Below are 21,673 nucleotides of genomic sequence, written 5' to 3' on the forward strand. Positions count from 1 at the left end.
CGCCGCCTGCCTTGCCTCGCCTCGCCTCGCCTCCCCGTCCCTCCCTCCCTCCATCCATCCATCCCTCCCTCCATCCCTCCTCCCCCCCTCCCGCCCCCCTCCCGCCGCAGCCGGCTGCGAGCCCGGCCGCTTCGCGAGCGGAGTTGAAGGGGGGCAAACTTCGCAGCCCAGATGCCTCTGGGGCTGCGCGGCAGAGCGCGGCTGCTCCCGCAGGCACCTGCCGCCGCCCTCCCCACGGCGCCGCCGCCCTCCGCGGGGGCGGCCGGCCCCGCTGCCGGCGGCCGCCGAGGCGGCGGGGGCTGCTGCGGCCGCGGCTAGGGGCGGGCGGGCAGCGGCGGCGGCGGGCGCGCCCCCATGCGGGTCCCGGGCCGGGGCGCGCCGGCGGCAGGCGGGAGCCGGGCGGCGGCCGGGCGGTGCTCTCCCGCCGCCTGAGCGGGCGCGGAGCGGCGCGGGACGGCGGCGCGGGGTGCCGGGAGCCATGGGCTATTGCAGCGGCCGCTGCACGCTGGTGGCGGTGTGCGGCGCGCAGCTGGTGAGTGGCGGCGGCGGCCGGCGGTGGGGTGGGGTGTGGAGGGAAATAGAGGGGGAGGAGGGGGTGTTTCGGGGAGCCCCCGCAGCCCCCCGCGGTTTGCGGGAGGCGGGGGCGGCGTTACAGGTAGTTCTGCGGGAGCCGCGCCAGGGCGGCTGCGGTGGACGCGCGGCGGAGTTGGTAAACTCGGTCAGTTTCGCCGAGCCTCGGCTCAACTTGGTACCCGGCTTCCCGTGGCAAGCTGGTGTTCGGCTGGCGTTATGTAAAGCAGGGACGCGGCCCTGGCAGGGGCGATGCGGAGCTGGTGAACAGTTTGCCGTACAGGTGTGTGTGTGGGGGTGAAGTTGTTATGTCTGCACTCTTCTGCAGATGTGATTTTTTTTTATATATTTTTTTTGTCTTTCCGACTTACTTGCCAGCATATGTTAATGTTTTATCATTGTGTTGTTGCAGAACTAAAACGATTATGTGTTTATGCTTGCATATAGAGGGGAGATGTGGCATCACTTATAAGGTCAGCTACCAAACGAAACTAGACTGAGTTTAAAAAGTAGGCGCTGAGGTACAATAACAAAGAAACTGCCTACAAATAGATCTGCTTTGCAAGACGGTTAGTCAGTGTGCAATTGTATTGCACTTTAAAAGTCACTGTGTTTAAAGTTAGTAAACTAAAAAAATGGCTCCTCCTGTAATATGTACCTGGATCACTGTCAGCAGGTCTGGTACATGATGTATGGAATTCCTGTGGACTTGGTTGTAGTGACACATGGCTAAAGACCTGTCAATGAAATATGCCCCATTTCTTATTTTCATTTAGACCAAGTACTCATGCGCTGGCAGAACAGGTGCAGAAGGCACCTTTGTTAAGCAGTTAACCTTAGAGAGGGAAGGAAATAATTCACGTTACTCCATCCCTCTACCTCTTAGTGAATAGTTTAGCTGAGAAAGTGTTAGTCGGTATCAATAGCAACCAGCATTGTCGCCAATTCTTCTCCTGCAGACAGGTACTAAAGAGAACTACAGAAGAAAAAAAACAGTAGGTTTCAGGGACCAAAATCAGTAGAACAGTACATAGAAAAAGGACAATGTGTTAGCAGATCATAAACTCAAAATGCCTGTGGTCTTTCCATCAGTGGTAACCAACCCTTAATCCTTTTGTATTCTGGAAAGCATTTTATTTGTATATGCTTTCCCCAAATAAGTTATCTGGTTCTTTGTAGCTGGATGTATCTTATCAGATGTGATTTATTCAAGCACACTGCCTAAAAAAAGAATCTGGAATAGAAGTATTGAATTTTGAGTGAAATGGTAGGAATGTAACCTTTTCCAGAAATTTAGAAATGTAAAATTAATCACTGAAGTTCTTCAGAATCATTTAAGTTTTAGAGGCGTACTTTTCATATTTTGTTGAAAAGGAAATGAAAATGGTTTAAATTGTGCCTTGTATGGATAAAAGATTGTGTTTTTTTTGTTTGTTTGTTTGTTTGTTTTTTAAACACCATCAGCAACCAGGAGATTATGACGACTCTGGAATGTGCTAAGATGTTAAAATTTTATTGTTATGAAAGTCTGTGAAGGAAAACATATTTGCTAACTCATGGTGACAAAAATGCATACAAAACTCATAGTAAAAACATAAACAGAAATGCCCATAGGAATATATAAGCAGACGGATGAGCAGGTAAGCTGATGTGGAATTGCAGCATTACTGTAATTTTTTTTTAAATTGGTTGTGAACTACAGTATCATATATATATATATATAAGAAAATATGCATTCTGGATTCTTAAGCAAACCTCTAACACAAATGTATTTTCATAAACCGAAAACAAACTTGGAAATGTTTCCTGAACATGAAAAGGACATGCTGGCTGCAACACAAATCTCTCAGTCACATTTGGCCTGTGTAATGGCATTTAGATAGGTTCAAAGCAGAAATAATACTTTACATGAGAAAAAAAGTAGTTGGGAATGGAAAAAATTGACCTCTTTGCACTTATATTAACATCACTTGTCAAATTCCTTCACATGTCATACATATGCCATCAGGTGGGAACAGGTCATGAGTTTTAAGTCAAGGAGATTTACCTCTCCTAGGTAGGCCTGTGGTTGGAGCAGTTGTCACTACTTTTCAGGTAAAGACCGCTTACAGGAGCAAATTCTGTCAAGAATCACTCTGGAATTAGCAGCCACATTAATACAGATGCAAATCAAAAACAAAGGATGATGAAGTCATCTGGCCTGATTTGATGGGGATTTGGGGGGGGGGTGGGTGGAGCATTTCTGCAGTGATAAGTATATAATAAAAAAAAAGGGGGGGGGAAATGCTCTTCTAACATGAAGATCTAATACCTGGATCTCAGTTTTAAAATGATAATTGGAAGGAGAAAATACTGTTTCAAGAGAGAGAAAAAGTTTGAGACTTTTGAGAAAGGTTTCCTCCATTTTTTGTGAAAAGATTTTCTTCCATCTCTGCAGAGCTAGGGTGTGGTGATCTGACTGGTCTTTGTAGCTCTGTACATTGAGCCTCTGTACACTGTACAATTCATTGTTGTATTGAGGGATACTGCAGTTCATTAGCAAAGTTGTTGCATATCATATTTATAGATGATGTAGTTGTCCACAAATGGACAAAAAAGGGTGGTTGGTTGAAAGACTGGTTCAGGAGTAGAGCTATATCAACTTAAGGGATCTCCTGCACAAGCAAAATTGTTTTCATAAATGCATTTTAAATGTTCATATCTGAGGCAACATACTGTACCATCAGATTACCAGAAAGCTTAAGGAATGTTTCTGCTCTCAAGGGCATACTGATCATTGCTCCCCTGCTTATTAACATACATATACCTTCCTATTTGTGCTCTCATTTGTACTATGGAAAACAACCTTTGACAGCTCATTTTCCTCTGCATTTGGAGCCAATGAGAAGAATTAAAAGCAAGTAAGAGCTAATTTTGCTGATGTTGGGAACAAGGCATTGCTTTCTGTATACGGAGTTAATTATTTTAAAATATCTTTTCACTTTTTAAAGATACTAAATTGGTCTCTCTTGTCCTCTCTCCTTCTGAAGAGAACCCTGGGCATAGGGAACCCTCTGCTATTTTTTGTCCTGTGTCAGCCATCCTGGTTGCATTGAATGAATCTTCTGTTGTTGCTTTCTGACCTTTACACCTCCTTATTTTCGTGTTTCTCCTTTTCTATTAATAGCTTACATCAGTAACACTAATATCTTGTTGTTTAGACTTTTTAATAGCAAGAGCAACAAAGGTGAACCAGCTGCAATTATTGTCGGTTCAGTGCTTACTGAAAGGCTTCAAAAACCCCATGGAAGCCAGTTAAAAACTTGTGTCCTCTGCTACTGCTTGGGAAAACTCAGAGCAGTGGCAAAGCAGGAAAAACTACTTCATGTTTGCAACTTAGAAGCTTTCTCCCCAAGTGGAATGATGAGAAAGTATCATTTCCTGAGGAAACTTTTAAGTCTTCATAAATCGTCTTTGTCTGATGGATAGAAACAATAAGATCTCCATACTCCCAAGACTAATTAAATGACAGGTAATTCAGCCTTTGCAATTGCTCAGTTTCCATCTGCATATATTTATATCATTCTTTTTTGTATGTTTTGCCTCTTAGTCTCTCTCTTCTGTTTCTTTTAAAGTAAAATGTAATACAGTTAAGGTACTTTAAAAAAGTTTTAAGACATAAAATTTGTAAACAAGCTGCAAGCATATATATCAAGGCTCAGCTAGTGATTCCAAGGGATTCAGTCTGATGCTCTAAAGGAGTGTGTATTGTAACAGGCACAAATTCATGAATTTCTGAAAATTGATGCCTTCCACAGACATAGATTTAGAAAGTAAATCTAAGTATTTAGTAATCTCTCTCTCTCTTTTTTTTTTTTTTTTTTTTTTTTTTTTCTCATCAACGGGCTGGGGCATAAGCACACCTGACACCAAACCTGATAGCACCTCTCTGTGGTCTCTTCTAGATACAATTCTTGCTGAAGCCAGACTGAGGTGCTTTATGGCTAAGCTGAACAAAGGCCCCAATTTTGGTTGCTTTTGTTATCATAGGCCCCAACCTTTGTCTTTGCTTTGAGCTAATGAAAAAAAACCAGATTGTATGAAAATTTACTTGCCTCATAGTTTTCCACAAATAAATAATATGAATTCAGTATTCAAATACTTTATTTCAAATATAATCTGTATAATCTGTGGTGATTTCTGCTCTTATCTGTGAAATCAATATCCATAACCACGTATTTAGTTACCTTGTTGCACATGAAGGGCCATGTTTGATCTTTTTTGATCATGTTTTAAACATAAGTAGCAAATATCCATGTGTTCATTTTTTTTTTTCTGTCATGGGCAGAATATTTGTAGGACATTCTGAATCATCATCTTTTTTTTTTTTTTTCAGTGTCACCAGTTTTTGTTAGTTTACATTCTTCATGTTTGAAACACAGTTCAAACTCTTCAGGATTGGTGAACTTGGCAGGTTTTCATCTATTTCACAAATCTATCTACAGAGTTTGGCACTAATTTATACCATGAATATCTTTGCTTGGGTTCGGGGGGCGGGAAGGGGGGAGAGAGAAATAAATCATATTTTAACAGTTTGCAGATTGAATTGTCTCTGGACCTTCCGGGAGTGAGGTTTGTCAGATTAGAGCTGAGGTCCCTCAGAGAGCAAAATGAAGATATTCATAGGAGAGACTCCCTAGTATTAATTACTCCACGGTTTTATGGAATAAAGAACTAGTGAGAAAGTACTCACCTTTATATATACTTACTTATATATATATATATACTTTACAATAGCATATCAAACCACATAACTAGTGTATGTAGGTTTTTTTTTTTTATGGCTATAGAAAATCAGTAGTGAAACTGATTTTTTGCTTCCAATTGCTGATATTTTTTGGGGAGGGTGTTCTTTTTTTGTGTGTGTGTTTTTTATTTTTTTTCTTTTAATTGTGTTTCATTGTTCTGGTTGCCAATGGTTTTCAATACCAGCTTTAGAGAAAAATGTCTGCAATGGAAAATTTTGATGACATGTAAATGTTCCTACATTTTCTGCTAGCACTAGGGGAATTAAAGAAATGGGCTTCACAAATGGAATGGAAAGTGATGTAGTTATTCCTCTTAGCCTGTAGATCTGTAGGTTTATCAATCTAGAAAGAAATTAGAAAAAATTGGTTTCTGCTTTTTAGATAGTACTTATATTTAAGTCTCTGTGGGCCTTTGAAATTTTGACTGTCGACAACGTGCGTCTGTGCCTTCTTTAAAATTCTGCTTCTTGCTTTGTTTCAATTTTGATAGGAAAGAAAGTGAAAGTCTTGGTTTCATTGTATCCAAAAACATTGTTTCCTTTTCATTGCTAGTACAATCACAATCTCATGAATAGCAGATTTTCAGCAGATGTATGTTTGAAAGCTATAATACTAAGGAGTCAATTTTGAGGTGTTGCTGGGAATATATAAAACTCATGGGACTTGCTCATGAATTCAGAGAGTGAACACTTTTTGTTGCTATGAAAGGAATATGTAGCAACCTTTTTAGGTTTAAGTAAGACCTTGGTAGAAAAGTAAACAATCTTCTTCTATTCAGTTTTTGAGATAAAATACCAAAGATTCACAACTGGTCTGTTTATTTCTGATAACTTGAGGTCAAAACCAGTGATGCATACAAATAGTGGATGTCAGAGGTAACAGTACATTGTGTCATTTAATTTTAGTGGATTGACTTTTACTATGAATGGTACAGTATGATTTTTTTTTTCATAGAAGTGTGAATGAGTAATAATAATTGTGAATAACAAATCATACACTTCAAGAAAAGCCAAGTATGTTGTTTTAAGTTACAGGGTAAAAGATTTCAGACCAGCTGAATAGCAAATCTAATTCACTGCTTCTTGAAGCTGAACTCTTTTAGAGTTCAGTGAACAGACTAAGCATTCAGATACTGTGGTGATGGGTAGGTGGGAAAGGTTTAAATAGATTGAGAGGAGTTGAATAGACTACCTGAAAATAGGGACCTAGAATATCTAGCTAAGTTACCATACTTGCATAGCCACGAGGTAAGTCTTTGGCAGTAGGAATTAATTTTGTATTGACGGAGACTTGAGCTAGCAGCTTGAACAATGAGCAGCAGTATTTTATTTTTTTCTTTTTCAGTTTCTTTACCAAAAGCACTAAGTAAGCATTTTTTAAAAGATACAGAAAAACTCTATAGCCATTCTGTAGTCAGTGGGGAGAAAGCTATCATTCAAGAGTCAGCAGACAGGAATATGTTCCATTGCAGAATTGTTGAAAGCAGAAACAATGTTTTGAGTTGGTAGTGACTTTGGTCTTCTCAGTGTACTGGTGGATCTGATGGGACTCTTCAAGCATCCATTAGACTAGTCTCCATTAGTCTCAACATCTATTTTCACAGGAGCATAGAGCTTAGAGAAACTTCTCTGGTCTCAGGGATTGGTGAGATTCAGTCCATGCCTGCTCTGGAGCCTGATGTCTCTGCTCAGTGAACTACCTCGATAGCCCCAGATGCTCCAAATGGCCTTTGTAGTCCCGTAGTTCCATTTGGTTTGAGAGATTATCCAAGGAGCACAATGCCGAAAGAGACAACTATACCCAAAAACATTTCATGAGAAAAAGATGAGTCAGTGGATTCCTCTAAAGCTTACTTATGTTTTTTAAATTTAAGTGGCATTTAGTTGAGAATGAGAATAGTGAGTATTTTCATATTCATATTTAGATGGGGGGCAATAATATTCATGGTCTATCTAATTTAGGATAATCTTTTTAGGCTCAGTAAAGGGCTTCGTGTTCAGGAAAGGAACTCCTTTAGGGTGCAGGTCAGAGTGCCTAAGGTAGTTTCCTACCTTTAAGTGCTCTTTATAATTGTTTCTTAAACAAAGGGGTCCTTCGGTTTAAGAAGGCTTTTTGGGGGGTGCAGGAAGGAGAAATCGTAGACCACAGTATGCTGTTTTTTCCCTTCACAGTCCTTATTATTTATGTTTTCCTCCCTCTTGCATTTTTACTAGTCATTTTACTGAGAACTTCCTAACTTTAAGGAATGGACATGATCTCCAGATTGAGAAATGCTGTTTTGGAAAGCCATTTCTCTCTCCGTTGACTGTAGAAGGAAACTAAGGAGCCTGGTTTCACCAGAGTAATGTCAGCTGCTGGGCACACTTCCATTAAGATACCCTTTTATAAAAAAAACAAACAGAAAACCACAAGATACTGCTTTCCATTCTTCTGCAACCACTCACTGATGCTAAAATCAATCTGATGAAACTAATTTATGCTCACTTTGGTTTTTAGGTAATTTTCTGTAGGCTTCCTACAGGAATGAGGAAGACAGGAACCACTGTATATAAGGTTATAATCATAAAATATAACAGCTGAAAACAATGATTTCAAAGTATCAAATAGTTTATAGTCATCCAGATTGGTCTCTATTTATTTGTTTTAATATAATGAGTGAAAGAGAGGGGCTGCTGACTTCTATCTGACTTGTAAAGTAGAAGATGCACAGTAGCTAAAAGGAAGTTTTCTTGCCACTGCGACTATAGACATTTCACAGTTTACTTTCTTTCCCCCTCTGCCCAGATGTATATGTACCAGCTAGATAGCATGTAAGAAATGTGTCAGCACTGTATTATTGCATAACCCTCTGATGGAAATGACATTCAGAGGAAAAATTACTGATATCTGTGTTCACTAAAAAGTAAACATGCATAGTTAATAGTTCTATTCACCACAGATCATACTTATGCATTTTTAATAAAAACTTGATTTTAATTCATACATAACTCATGAGAAATGTTTATCAGTTTAGGGCTCTACTGCCTCCTACTTAAATGTTTACATACAGCTGGATACCTTGAAAATGTCTTTCATTTGAGGCTCAGACTTGTCTGTCAGACACAAATGTGCTTTTCTGCTGCCTAAGCAATGATGTAACATATATAAGAAATACTGATTATGTTACTGATTGCTAAAACCAGTAAAGTTCCCTTTATGTGACATAAATGAATCTCAGATTTTCCTGTGCCATTTGTAATAATAGCTTCTAACATGACTTTTTTTTTTTTTTCTATTTTTTCTCTATTTTTTTTTCTATTTTTTTTTTTTCCTCAGCTGGGATTTTAACCTGTATCCCTACTGGCAAATCACCAGTTACATGGAAATGATGAGTTACCAGTTACATGAATGGGAACAGGAAAAGCCTATCATACCCTGTATTCATACCGTAACAGATTGAGGTCTAGTTTCTTCACCCTTCTTTTCTTATGAAGGGATTCTCATTAGTAGAATTTTGTACAGAAAGCAGCAAATGAAGTCAATTCTGTTATTTCTGAGAGACATGTCAAAATTATGATGCTGGTCAAACGTTACATCACATCTCTGAATGCAAAAATGCAGGACCATTTGCAGATGACAGGAGAGAGATTCTTGCTGTCTCATTTAAGCATGTAATATGTGGGCTGTGGAGGTGGCTGCCTCTTTCACCTTATGGAAGTGGCTGCCTCTTTCCATTGACTGTATTGGGTCATTGAGTTGCTGCCCAGTTGGGGATGAAATGCCTGCCTCTATTCTGCATGCAACTTTGTTTACTTACCTCATTACACAGTTAAGCCTGTTCATCTTTGATGGTATTTTTGTATTAAGAAGAGAGGACAGACTGTGAAGCTGTTATTTAGGATTTAGGCAAAATATACATGGATGATGTGTAATGTTTCTTCTGGATGAATAGAAGTCATGTTACAGACCTGGAACAAGGGTCAGAGTGCTGCCTCTGCTCACCTTGAACAACATTTGCTGTCTCAATGAGTGATTCCATAGTAGTGAATTAAAATGGTTTCCAGAACGAGACTTGAGACCCTTAACTTTATGAAATTGTATAAATTTCATTTAATGCTAAAATACTGGTTAATATTTATGTAACTAAACTTGACAGTCTTAGGAACTAATGTAATTCCCTTCCAGGTGACTCATACCATCAGTCAATTTACTAATTAAAATTTCCCTTAAACTTCTTCATAGGAGACTACTAATTGTCCCTCAACACGTATATTCTTTTCATTTGAAGATAAAAAGCTTTTGTGAGGAAACGAAGATAGATACTATGATGTCTCATTACAACAATACATGGATCTTTGAAAAGTCATTCTTCAATAATTAAACAAAATGTAAAGTTTGCAAATTTTTGCCATGGCCAACAATGGCCCAGCGTTTTCCATTATTCTCTGGCCACAGTCTCTGTGGCAGGCTGTTCCATTACAAAGCACAGAAACAAAAGGAGAAAAGAGCTGGTTGTATGTCACTGCTGCCTTCACAAAGCCACAAATACATTAAACTGAAGATACTGCTCATTGTGTACTTGAGCCACCAGTGACAAAGGTGCTGTGAGTACCACTGAATATCAGGCAGTCATATGTCATTACATCACTATTCAAATTGGAAGAGCAAACAACAGTAAAACAATTGAAAACATTAGCAGCTAAAGGAATGAAAAAGAATAACATGCTTGTCTGAAAAAAAAATAATCAAAATATAGATTTCATTTTTTTTATTAGCTAAAATTTGATATTTCCCTTTTTTCTTTTTCTTTTTTTTTTTTTTTTTTTTATTATTATTTTTTCTCTCCTTGAAGCCACTCCCATATCATGCTCTTTAGGCCAGTTAGCTTTTATTTATTTATTTATTTATTTATTATGACACTAGTAGCAGTCACAGACAATGACAGCAGTTGGTACTGCGCCAGATGATGGCACTGGTCATGTTAACATAAGACATGGGCTTCAGTGTATCCTGAAAACAGAGTTCATTGTCTGATTTTATCAGACTGGCTTTTATGAGTGTGGAGCTAGCAGTAAATTTGGTACTTGTAGAGGGAAAACCACAACAAAATGGAGTTGCATGCAGCATTCATCAATATACCCAATGATGCCTGTTTCTCAGAATGTTTACAGGTCTGCTGTCTAGTACAATTTTTATTTATTTATTTATTGTAAGTGAAAGCCATCACCTGGAGGCAGATACAAAAGAAAGTTGCTGGCTTCAACCACTGGAAGAGATGGTGTCTGTTCTGTATAGTGCTAAACTGTGCTTTTTGAGATGCATAATAAAAGTTATTTATGGGCACTGATAAAGTGGTATCTGTTGTATAATATCACAGATAGGCATAAGGACGATAACAAAAGGCAGCTGGTTTAGTAAGCTCTATTTGCTGCAGAAATGTGCTGTTCTCTGCGAATTGAAATAAAAAAGTGGAGGGAGAATGTTGCGTTTTTTGTGGATTCTGGCATTTGCAATCATTCTTGCTTTGTAGTGTGCTTACAAAGACAATTATGTGGGTCCCATGTCAGTATTATATTTGTCATGACTAGTGCCTTATTAGAGGACAGCTGCTCCTTTCTGCCCAGCACATATACGTAACTACCACTGATGATAATAGAAGTTATGAGTGTAACCGTTCTCTGTGCTAAACCAAAGTAGGATGCCGGAGCACTTGTGGTTTCAGTTAATAAAGTAGGTGTAAAACAGGAACGAAGCAGTGATGAATCTGGGGCTATTCACATGCTTGTTAAGGATGCAGTGTTAAGGATGCTTGGAACTTCCAGCAATTTTTAATTAGCCCTTTTAACAGACGAGCGAGAAAGGCACTGATATCTGAGCATCTCGGATCATGCTGAGTGCCTTCACTAGAAAGCCAGGTATTCAGGTCCCTGTTAAGATAGTGCAGCCTCAAGGAGTATTGGTGCACTGGGGATATTTCCGAGTTGTAAGCATTTTATGTTAACTTCTCAATCTCTCTCTAATTCCAGCAGAATTAAAAACAGGTGCCAAGCAACTTCTTCAAAGTTCTTAAGATAGTGTAATGGTGCTTTGGCTGCTGTTGCTACTGTGAGAACTGGGCTGGTTGGTATCAAAGACAAATATAGACATGGCACAGTGCCACTGTAATGCAGTTAAGAGCTAATATACACTCAAACAGGGAAAAATATTTCCAATAAACAACAAGGTTTGTTGGTCAAACCCAAGAACATATTTTTAAGGGCCATGTCTTGGCATTTTGGCTTTTGCAATGAGTTGCATGTGCACATCCTCAAAACTTGCTTCTCTTAGCTCAGATCTGTGTAGTGTGCAGCTCAAAATGGCTTAGTGAATGTAAACATGTGACTGTGTAGGTTTTTCCTTTGTTCCTGGTTTAGATTTGTTTTTCAAAGTTTAAATGAATTAGAAGTTCTGCAGTATTTGGGGTAACTAATTGGACTTCTGCGTATAAAGAAACCCCGACTTTTCTTGGAAGGTCAAAAAAAAGGTGTTCTGAAAACTGCAGCATCTATTCCAGACAGTTTCCTTACTAATTTAAGACAAGACAGCTATTCAAAACCACAGTGATGAACGGATTGAACAGTGAATATTTGACATTTCTTTTTATGATTATACCATTTAAAATAGCTGGCTTTTGATACACTGCTGATATGTTTTTATATGAATAGGAAAACCTAGATTTATTATAGAGAATCCCTACTACCTTTCAGTTTGAGGTCTCCGGAGAATGGTTGAACTGAAGATACTAGCTGCTCTGATACTCAGCACAAGTACTGACACATCCAATTATAATGGTTCGGGGGTGGGAGGGTGGGGTGTGGTGTGTGCATTTATTTTCTCTCACAGCTGAACTGGTAGGATCATTGAGAGAGAATTGGGGAATAGCAGCACAGTCAGTGGTAAACTTGGGGGCAGGAACTGGAGTGGGGTGTTAATGGTCTGAGGTGTTTGAAATCTGTGAAAATGAAAACTGATAATGCCAACAAGTGCCTGAAAAGTGCTTTAGAGTGGACTTGTCTGAGGCAGTTTGGAAGATATGTCTGTCACAAATGGAAGATCACAGAATCACAAAATTTCTAGTTTGGAAGAGACCTCACGATCATCGAGTCCTACCTCTGACCTAACACTAACAGTCCTCCACTAAACCATATCCCTAAGCTCTACATCTAAATGTCTTTTAAAGACCTCCAGGGATGGTGACTCCACCACTTCCCTGGGCAGCCCGTTCCAATATCTAACAACCCTTATAGAAGATGCAAATTGTATAAGCTGTGAACAGGGGCGTTCTTCTTACCCCAACATAGCAATGGTCAATTAGTTTTCCACATCCCAAATCTTTCAGTGTTAAATGATTTTACAGTGAAATGCATCAATTTCTCACTCATATAATCCATTAGGAAAGTGGTTAAGAAAGCTCTGTCTTATGCAGAGACCTGAGACTGGTACCAGGTTGTCTCAGATCTTCTTTAGTGGAGCCTTGTAGCTTAGAGCTGTTACACCATTTCAGAAATTTATTGGGAGGAGTGTGCTGAGGCATACTTGCTGAAGATGGGTAGTCTTACAGGGGTATTTGTGTGTGGTGTCAACCTGCGTTTGTGAGGAACCTGATGAATGTTGTGGTCCCTGCTAGTTCTGTCTTCCTAATTGTGCAGATCTTTCCTAGAGTCGTGTGGTTCTGTTCTGCCTCTTACACAGGGGTCAACCTAGACCCGAATTATCTGTGTGCAATGGTAACTATTTATTTCTACTAAAAGTACCATGCTTTATATGGTAGCCATGCTGGAATTTGTATAAGGTCAGTATTCTAACGCTGCCACACAAATCCCTTTAGAACATCAAATTTGATAAAGATAAAATGTGCTTAGTGAATATTTTTAAAAGGTCAAAAAGTACAGATGATTTATTTATTTCAATGGAAATTCAGTGGGTCTTAGGTAAAGGTGAGGGACAAAGAAAATAAATCTCTAGAATTATGTTTTACTTGACAGGATATTGATCAGTAATTGTCTCTACATGAGCTGATAGTAAGCTGAAAGGTAGGTTTACAAATTTACATAAATATTTCTGATTGGTAGTTCTTTTTGTAATATTGATCTACCTAGATTTTCCTTCCATGCTTTGCCTCCACATTTCAGGAATGTTAGACCATCATCATTTTCTATTAAAAATGGGTTAGAAAATTTTGTATTTCAGTTAATGTTCCTGCAGTGTAAGAAAAATACTTGCTTTGACATTATTAGCATGCTAATTTCATGAAGAAAAATGCTTTACACGACAGTGGTTTTAATGGATAGCCCGTGCTGTGAGCAGTGCCGCCATAAAGAAGGTGGCCTTGGAAAGGGGAAGTGCAGTCCATAGTCATTTAATAATGACTTAGGGAAGATGTGCATCTGTAATTTTTTTTTTTTTTTTTTTAATAAGAGTACTTATATTTATAAAATATTGTGTTGTTTTTTTCTTTCTTTCTTTTTCTGTTATAACCCATTTCTTCTTGTGTCTACTGTACAGTCTTCCTATGGCTGCAGAAATAATACAAACTCTTTCACTAGACAGTTAGTATCATCTTAAAGGAGGTATTTCTAGTGCATGATATTGGAGATCTGTGTCATTTTCTGTACCTCTTTCCTTATTCATTGTCATTCTTTCCCATCCATGCAAGCACCTGAGAGGAATTCATACCAGTTACCTCTGTGCCAAGGCTGCCTATCAAGGTGATGTAGGCAGGCAGGTGCCCCAAGGGACGAATTCATTCACTTTATTAGTATTTGGCAAACCTAACTTAGGTGCTCTAAATCATGCTCTGGAAGAACTAACATCTCTACCAACTTGATACAGAATATCAGGTCCTAAATTAGGTGCCTAGTGTACAGAGAATGCCTACACACTGTCCGCCTCCATGCACATCTGGAGTAGCACTCTGCTAAATGTACAGGAGCTTTAAAATATTGACTCAAATCTTTCTTTTTTCCTTTTCCTTTTCCTTTTCCTTTTCCTTTTCCTTTTCCTTTTCCTTTTCCTTTTCCTTTTCCTTTTCCTTTTCCTTTTCCTTTTCCTTTTCCTTTTCCTTTTCCTTTTCCTTTTCCTTTTCCTTTTCCTTTTCCTTTTCCTTTTCCTTTTCCTTTTCCTTTTCCTTTTCCTCTTTTCAATATTAGCTTTCAGTGCCTTCATCTTTGTAATCCATTGTTCAATGACACTGGCAAGCTCTCCTCATCAGGAGCCCAGGCCGTCCTTCTTGGGCTGGCTGTAGGGCCATGGTCTCTTTGGTGGAATGCTGGCAGAAGAACTGAGGAATGGCAGACTCCTTTGCAGGGGCTGCTATCCTGGCAGATATGTTGCATGACATAGTGTGCTGCTTTTGAAGCAGGGTAGGTCTGAAGAAAAGTAGAATTGAAAGGCAGATGCTCATGCAGCTCTGCTGTGTCTCCTCCACAGCCATGTGGAGTGTGCGCACACACTCTGCTGTAACCAGAGTTGTTAACCGAGAGCATTTACTTATGGATCTGCACAGTACATTAAGAAAAACAAACAAACAAAAATAAAGAAGCATTTTCTTCAGGCTTGCTTATGCAATAAGATGGATATAATGGTAAACAGGAAAGCTGTAAAATGCAGTTAACAAAATTCATCCTTATAAGGACTATTTACCTCATAATATTGACTGAGTCTCTGCTTTTCAAGAGCTGACAGGCGCTAATGGAGAATTGGAGAGCAGGTTTTTTTCATACACTGTTTTTGTCGCTGTTCATATCTTTTCACCATTTGGGTTCTACTTGTATTACTTCCTTGAAATGTCTGGTAGTAACAAAGGATATGTAGAGCCATTGCTTATTTGACATTTGTTGTGTTAGCTTGTCTTCTGCTGCTGCTATGAGAAGTATAACTTGTATAGCTATTAACTAAGCTATATAAGCAGCAACAATTTCTTACTATATAGCTACTAATACATAGGGACAGATTTACTCCTTCTGATTTCATGTGTCAGTGAGGCTTCATGAATCCTCCAGGCTGCAGTTAGTAATCTTCTAGGTGACAAGTCAATGTCTAGCCAAATGAATCTACAAACATTTAATTGGACTAGAGTTTTTATTCCTATAGGTAACAGGTTAAAAGTGAAAAGAGAATATTAGTTCTGTTGAGGCAACACAGGAGAAAAAGAAGCTCCCAAGAAATGTTGCACATATTGGAGAAGGTACCTTTAGTAAAAGAAAATCCATAGACCAAAATTAATGGGATTATAGTAAGGCTTAATAAAGGCTTTCAAGAAGTGCAGTTAGGAAAGTATGAACTGATTTTTGACATAGTAGCTGAACCATCATGAGATGTAGGCATGAAGTAAAGGGAAGAGGAATTGGAGGGAAGAGAAAGATGACGAAGTCCAATCAGAGATGGGATCAACTTCAGATCAACCTAATTTTTTACACTGTTATGAAATCTAAAAGACCAAAATGAGTAATAGTTTTTCAGGGATTCATGGTCCAGATGAATTGAAGGGGTTGAAGGGAGAATGCCAGCTAGAAAAAATTGGTGTATATGTTTGATATATACATATAAGGAAATACATGTGAACATTATACATATACACACCTATACAGGAAAAGGGGTGTCTGTGTTGTGTAAAGATATATTTGGCATCAAAATCATATTTGAAGTAGTTATGTGCAGGTGAACTGAAGTGGGGATCCTCAATATGTCATGGAGTTTGGGGACTTTCAAGTAAAAACTCATATAGCTCTACAGCTTGAAATGGAAAACAGGACTTCAAGAAGACAGTGTTAGTATGTTAGCTCACATAGGCGTAGGCAGAGATTTAAGCCATTTATTAACTAATGGGTAAGTTTAAGGAGTGGGCTAAACGTCCATTGCAACAAAGGAGGCAACAGCCTAAGCAAATATGTGCGAGTGAAATCAGAGTTATAAATTTGTGTGCTTTTTTTAAATTATTTTTTTTTTTTTAATAGAATCCTGGTGAATTGAATAGAGTCTTATTCTCCTACGCTGCATGGGTGGTACTCAGGACTTCAGGAGAATGGATGATAAATCTGATAGTAATGAAAGTGTACTAGAAACAGATAAGAATTTATCTTGATGCATGTGTCACAGGTGAATTTGTCTTTAGCAGTCCTATGAGCTGAGTAAATGATAAATGTTTCGTATTTCTGTCATTGAATTAAATGGGAAAGGTCATTCATGCTACTACCTCCTCCTTTTATTACTGATGCTAGACTGCTAATTTGGGAGAATGAGGAAGGAGAGGAGAGAAAAAGAGAAAGTAACTTAGATAATAAGTGGAGATGGTAAGCCCCAGGACTGTGCATGAAACGCAGACATACAGAAGTCCTCTTCAGAGCTGGTGTTAACTCCAGGGGCAAGTACAGATTTTGAGTACAGCTGCTGGACCCCTGGCTGACCAGGGATCTTGTTGGTTTAGAGGCATTGGAGCAGCACCCTTGGGAACAGAGATGTCTGTGGAGACCCAAGGGATGGGCTAATGGTATGTGGGGATTTCTGGCAGCAGCCAGTCAGGCTGGCCTTCAGAACTGGTTTATTTTGGTGGAGAAATGCCTGCTCATTCTAGTCACCTACACGAGAGGTCTGCTGAGCCATTTGAGTAGTGTATATGGAAAAAATACTTCTAGATTATTTCGTTTAGCAGCAGTAATGTGTATTTAAAGTTTATTTTTGAAAAAAAAATACACATCTCAGTAATGTTAAAGTTGCAACATAGTCTATAGTTTATTCAGACTATATTTAGAAAGTCTACTAGAATTCAAACTTCAACTTAGATTTTACAGTAAAGAAATCAATATAAAGTGAGGACCCATGTAATGCCAGTGAGAGAGCTTTTATTCATAAATTTTATAAACTTTTATTTTTAAGGCAAAACTAAGTCCACAGTAACAAGATACGCAATAAAGGAATGACTGTATTCCAATTGGGCAACCTTCATAGTTTTTAAGACTACCCACAGAGAGAGACCATTTTGTTAAGGCAAGGTGGTAGTTTACAGGTTTCTCCTACTCCCAAAACCTGCTCTTTTTTTTTGCCTTTTCTCTCACTTAACTTACAAAACCATAAAATCATTCTCCTTTAACATTTATTTATTTATTTATTTATTTTTGTAAAGCACTGCATGTTTTGTAGTTGCTGAATGTATATATAAAAAAGTGTTATTTTGATGGGGGGGAGATAATTCTTACAAATGTGAGCTTTTAACTCTGCCTTTTCCTAATTTGATTTTAATACTCCTTTAGAAATGTGTGTTTTTGTGCACTTCATCAATTACCATACAAAAGTTAAGTTCAAAATTTAAGTGTTTGCTAAAATCCCCTGAAGCTTTGCTAGACATATTGGTATGTCTAGTAATTTATTAAGCTAAATGATTTTCCTTTAGTTTGCTCATCTGTACTTACTCTTCCAGCTCACCTTAACTTCTAATGAGGCCTGAAGGCAGCATCCTTTTGCTGCTTTAGCTACACAGTAAGCTAAGAAATAGCAAATGTAGTGAAACTATTTAAATTCATCCTGTGGGCCTGTTTCAGGTCCCAACATAGGTGAGTTGCTTGGTTTCTCTACAATGAATGGGGTGAATAGGGTAAACAGAATTGGGGTGAGGGTGGGAAAAGCATCTCAGTCTTCCCCACATGCGTGCAGTTAAGATCCACACTTGCAGCTTGTTCTGGAGCCAGGCACAGAGATTACTCCAAGGGGAGGCTCGGTCCTTTTCATCGCAGCATGTCTGGAGAAGGAGTGGTGACAGCTCTAGTGCTGCCCATTTTTCACATAAGTGACTTGTTGGGCACATAAGAAAAAAGCATCCATTCTTTGCCCTCTTGAGAAGATAGGGACTGAAGCCTTCACTCCTCTGCCATCCCAAGAGGACCCTCACCAGCAGCCCAAGAACACTGGGAACATCTATTAATTTCATTTTCAGGCTGAGTCAAGAATGCTGTAGAGAAATGAAAAAGAAACTCAAAAGTCCATATATGTGTAATAGAGGAGTCCTGTACAGAAATGTACCTGTGCTCAACTCCATGGATCACTTGCACCTTTTCTGTTATCACATGCATAAACAGAATAAAGGGTAGACCTATACTGGCAATTTGTTTAGTATGGTATTGAGTCAGGTAGAAATAACCTCCATGACTTGACCAGAGTCATGACATCAGTCAGTCATAACTGGACCTGAAGCCTTAACCCTTGATGTTTTCCATTTCAGAAGTGATTTTAATTCCTTTAGTAAACTGGTTCAAAGCTCAGTTACAGGTCTAGGTAACTGAATTTTGACTCAAGAAAGTCCCTTATGGAAGCTACTTCATTACAATGCCAAGTTGCTTTGTCAGGTGATGCAGGATTAAAGTATAAGGACCAAATGCAACTTTTATTTCTTTTGCTTGAACTCTAAAATTTGGTTGTTTCTATCGTCGTTGGCAGTTATCTAAAAAAAAAAAAAAAAAAGAGTCTTACAAAGTGATTTTTTTAAGCTTACTTTCTTCTGCTAAGTTACTGGTACTGGTTATGGTCTGATTTTATTCAATGGGACATTAAAAGCAGTATCAACAATAAGAAAAAAAAAAAGTGTGCTTGGAGTTTTCTGTGTCTACTAGAAACGTTGGGTAAGACAATTCAGGAAGCATGAAAATTTTCATAGCATTGTTCATTTTTTTTTTTTTTCTCACTCTCTTTTTTTTTTTTTTTTTTTTTTTTTTTTTTTTTTCTCTACTCTCCAACTCCTCGCCATAGATCACTGCCCTGTGCAAGTAGCTGGATGCAGCCTGAGGCTGAGAGTCCCCTCGTAGCAGGATGAAGGGGTTGGAGGTGATGAACAGAGAGTGCTGGCACTCTGCACCTGATTGTGGTATTTTGCCATTGAGTATGCCTTTTCTATTTCTCTTTGTACCTTTTTTATTTATCTGAACAAGCAATTTCCAGAGCAGCTGAAGATACTCTAATATTTATATTGGATTTTTTTGGTCATCTTTTGTGCATATTCTTTGCCATGTGCCTGAACCATGTTTTGCACAGAATGGTGTTTCTGCTCACCATTGGGCCCAAGTTTTACATTGCTGGTATCCTAACAGGCAGAAACGAGCTGTTCTTATTCTAATTTGTCCTCGTCTTTGGCTGTGTCATCCTTCGAATCTTGGGGAAAGAAGAAAAAAAAAAAAAAGGATGTTTTGGTTTATTTATTGCATATCCATCTGATTACCATTGCTATGAGTTTACTGCCATCTGCCAGACTAGGAAAAAAAAACAATAACATTAAAAAAACAACCTTACAGTAAAATATATTTCGTTAGGACCTACAATCTTCATAAATATAGTTCTGGTACTGTCAGATGAACAGTTTTCTTTCTTGGTTTATAAAAATCAGTGATGCTTTTTTCCTGTTTCCAGTGTTTTTCAGTTCAGGCAAGTGTGTTTTCAATGGACTAATTCTGAGATTGTGAAACCAAGACTGAAGTTTTTGAAAGCTGCCCCTGTTTTCAGTCATTCAGTTCTGTTAAAATTTAATATACTTTTTTTGGTAGCTTTGAAAGTCTTAGTTTATGGGAACTCTGCAATTGCCAGAGTAACAGTACATGCGACCTCTATATCAGCCAAGCAATTAAGGAAATTATTGGTAGCCACAACTACACAAAAACATTAATGTAGTGGCTTTGTTATCTTGCCTCAGTTTTCCGTCCAGACTACTTGCAGTAAACGGTATGATTACTTCATTGGAAATGTGCTGCTTGCTATAATTCTTTGAATCTTTTTTTTTTTCTTTTTTTTTTTTTCTTTCTGTTGTATTTTCTTTTTTTTATTTGTATTTCTTGTGTTGTATCCATAAAAATTAATTGGATGATGATATTTGACATTTGTAAAGCTTAGAATGCTCCTTATATTTGGCAATAGGGAACTCAAACAGGGATTTTTCCAGTTTTGATTACTTCATTGCTAGAATGCAATGCCTTCTAGCTATTATCTCCTTTTTACTCACCTATCTTTGTGGTTGTAAATATTGTCAAAGAAGAAGAAATATAATAGAAATAAGTTTCCAGCTTAATTTTTAATTTCTCCTTTTTTCCCCCATACCATCTCCTAATAAAGTTTTAAAGCATATGTATCTGACTTCATTTTCTATAGGAAGTGATTAAATGTTATGTTAAATGTATTCTATAGAAACAGATGGGCAGTTATATGCATGATGCTATCAGATGCTATCTCAATATCCTTTATATCCTATTATGAATGCTTACTCATATATGTTATTCTCTCTTTACGGAACTGTTAGTAATATTAATAGTTAGAATTTGTACGTGCTAAAAATTTAAGAAAGTCTTAAAGCCTAATTTTTGTTATATTCAAAAGATATTTTCCTTCACAGAATGGGCAGGGTTGGAAGGGACTTCTGAAGATAAATCATCTAGTCCAAACCCTCTGCTGAACAGGATCACCTAGAGCACAATGCGCAGGATGGCATCCAGGCGGGTTTTGAATATCTCCAGAGAAGGAGACTCCACAACCTCTCTGGGCAACCTGCGCCAGGGCTCTGTCACCCTCATGGTGAAGAAGCACCCTCTCATATTCAGCCGGAACTTCCTGTGCTGCAGTTTGTGCCTGTTGCCCCTTGTCCTGTCTCTGGGCATGAGAGACTGACAAAAGACACTAACTCCATCCTCTTGACCCCCTCCCCTCATTTCTTCAATTTATCTAGCTCAGGCACAAGACCAGTTAAACTCAGTTTATGCTGACTTTGTGAATAACTGCATTTCACGTTATGACAAAAAATTTAGACAACGATTATCACTGTGTCTAAAGAACAAAATAATAATGGTGAAAAAAGACTTGGAATATCTTCAGTGTCTGGGGACATCTCTCCTGATTGATATGTATGGCAGAACTGAAGTAAAACTACAGCTGTGTTTTCCATATAAAAATATCAGCTAACATAGATCCCCATCTGACAAAGGTGGCAGAGCTGTTACAATAGGCTGCAAATCTGAGTAAATTTTCAAAAGGCATAAAAAAACCTTTGCAACATTCCTGGTCACTCAGAAGAATACATGCTGGAAGTGGTTATCACTGGTACCATCTCTTTAGGTGACCATGGGGAATATCCTCCTCAGTTCTGAAAATTCTCAAAGAACTGGTTGGAAAGAAGATCTGGTTACTTTCTCTGCCATTCGTCTTGTCTTATCTTTTGCAGCTTAGAATATGAAAGATTTACAGCAAACAATGAAGTATTGGAGCTCTGCTTTTAAAGATAAAAAAAACAAACAAAAACTAAAGAATGTAGTTTGCTGCCATTGACGATATTT

At 38.4% G+C, this 21,673-nt stretch overlaps 1 protein-coding gene across 3 annotated transcripts in view; it reads left to right on the forward strand.

The window, feature by feature from the left end:
• Positions 1-446: 446 nt before the first annotated feature.
• The window catches only part of NKAIN2 (sodium/potassium transporting ATPase interacting 2), a gene marked incomplete at its 3' end in the record, with an annotated part of 590,593 nt that continues 569,366 nt past the window's right edge, over positions 447-21,673 (forward strand). For 2 of the 3 annotated variants that reach the window (XM_084514224.1, XM_084514225.1), the window contains exon 1: positions 447-532. In XM_084514224.1, the coding sequence (XP_084370350.1) occupies positions 479-532 (54 nt within the window). In that variant the 5' untranslated portion in view covers positions 447-478. Of the gene's footprint in view, positions 533-2,159; positions 2,211-21,673 lie in introns of those variants that run through there. The other variant, XM_084514226.1, reaches the window with a different exon arrangement.

The sequence above is a fragment of the Aythya ferina genome (assembly GCF_964211825.1).
Source record: "Aythya ferina genome assembly, chromosome: 3".
NCBI classification, from domain to species: Eukaryota; Metazoa; Chordata; class Aves; order Anseriformes; family Anatidae; genus Aythya; species Aythya ferina.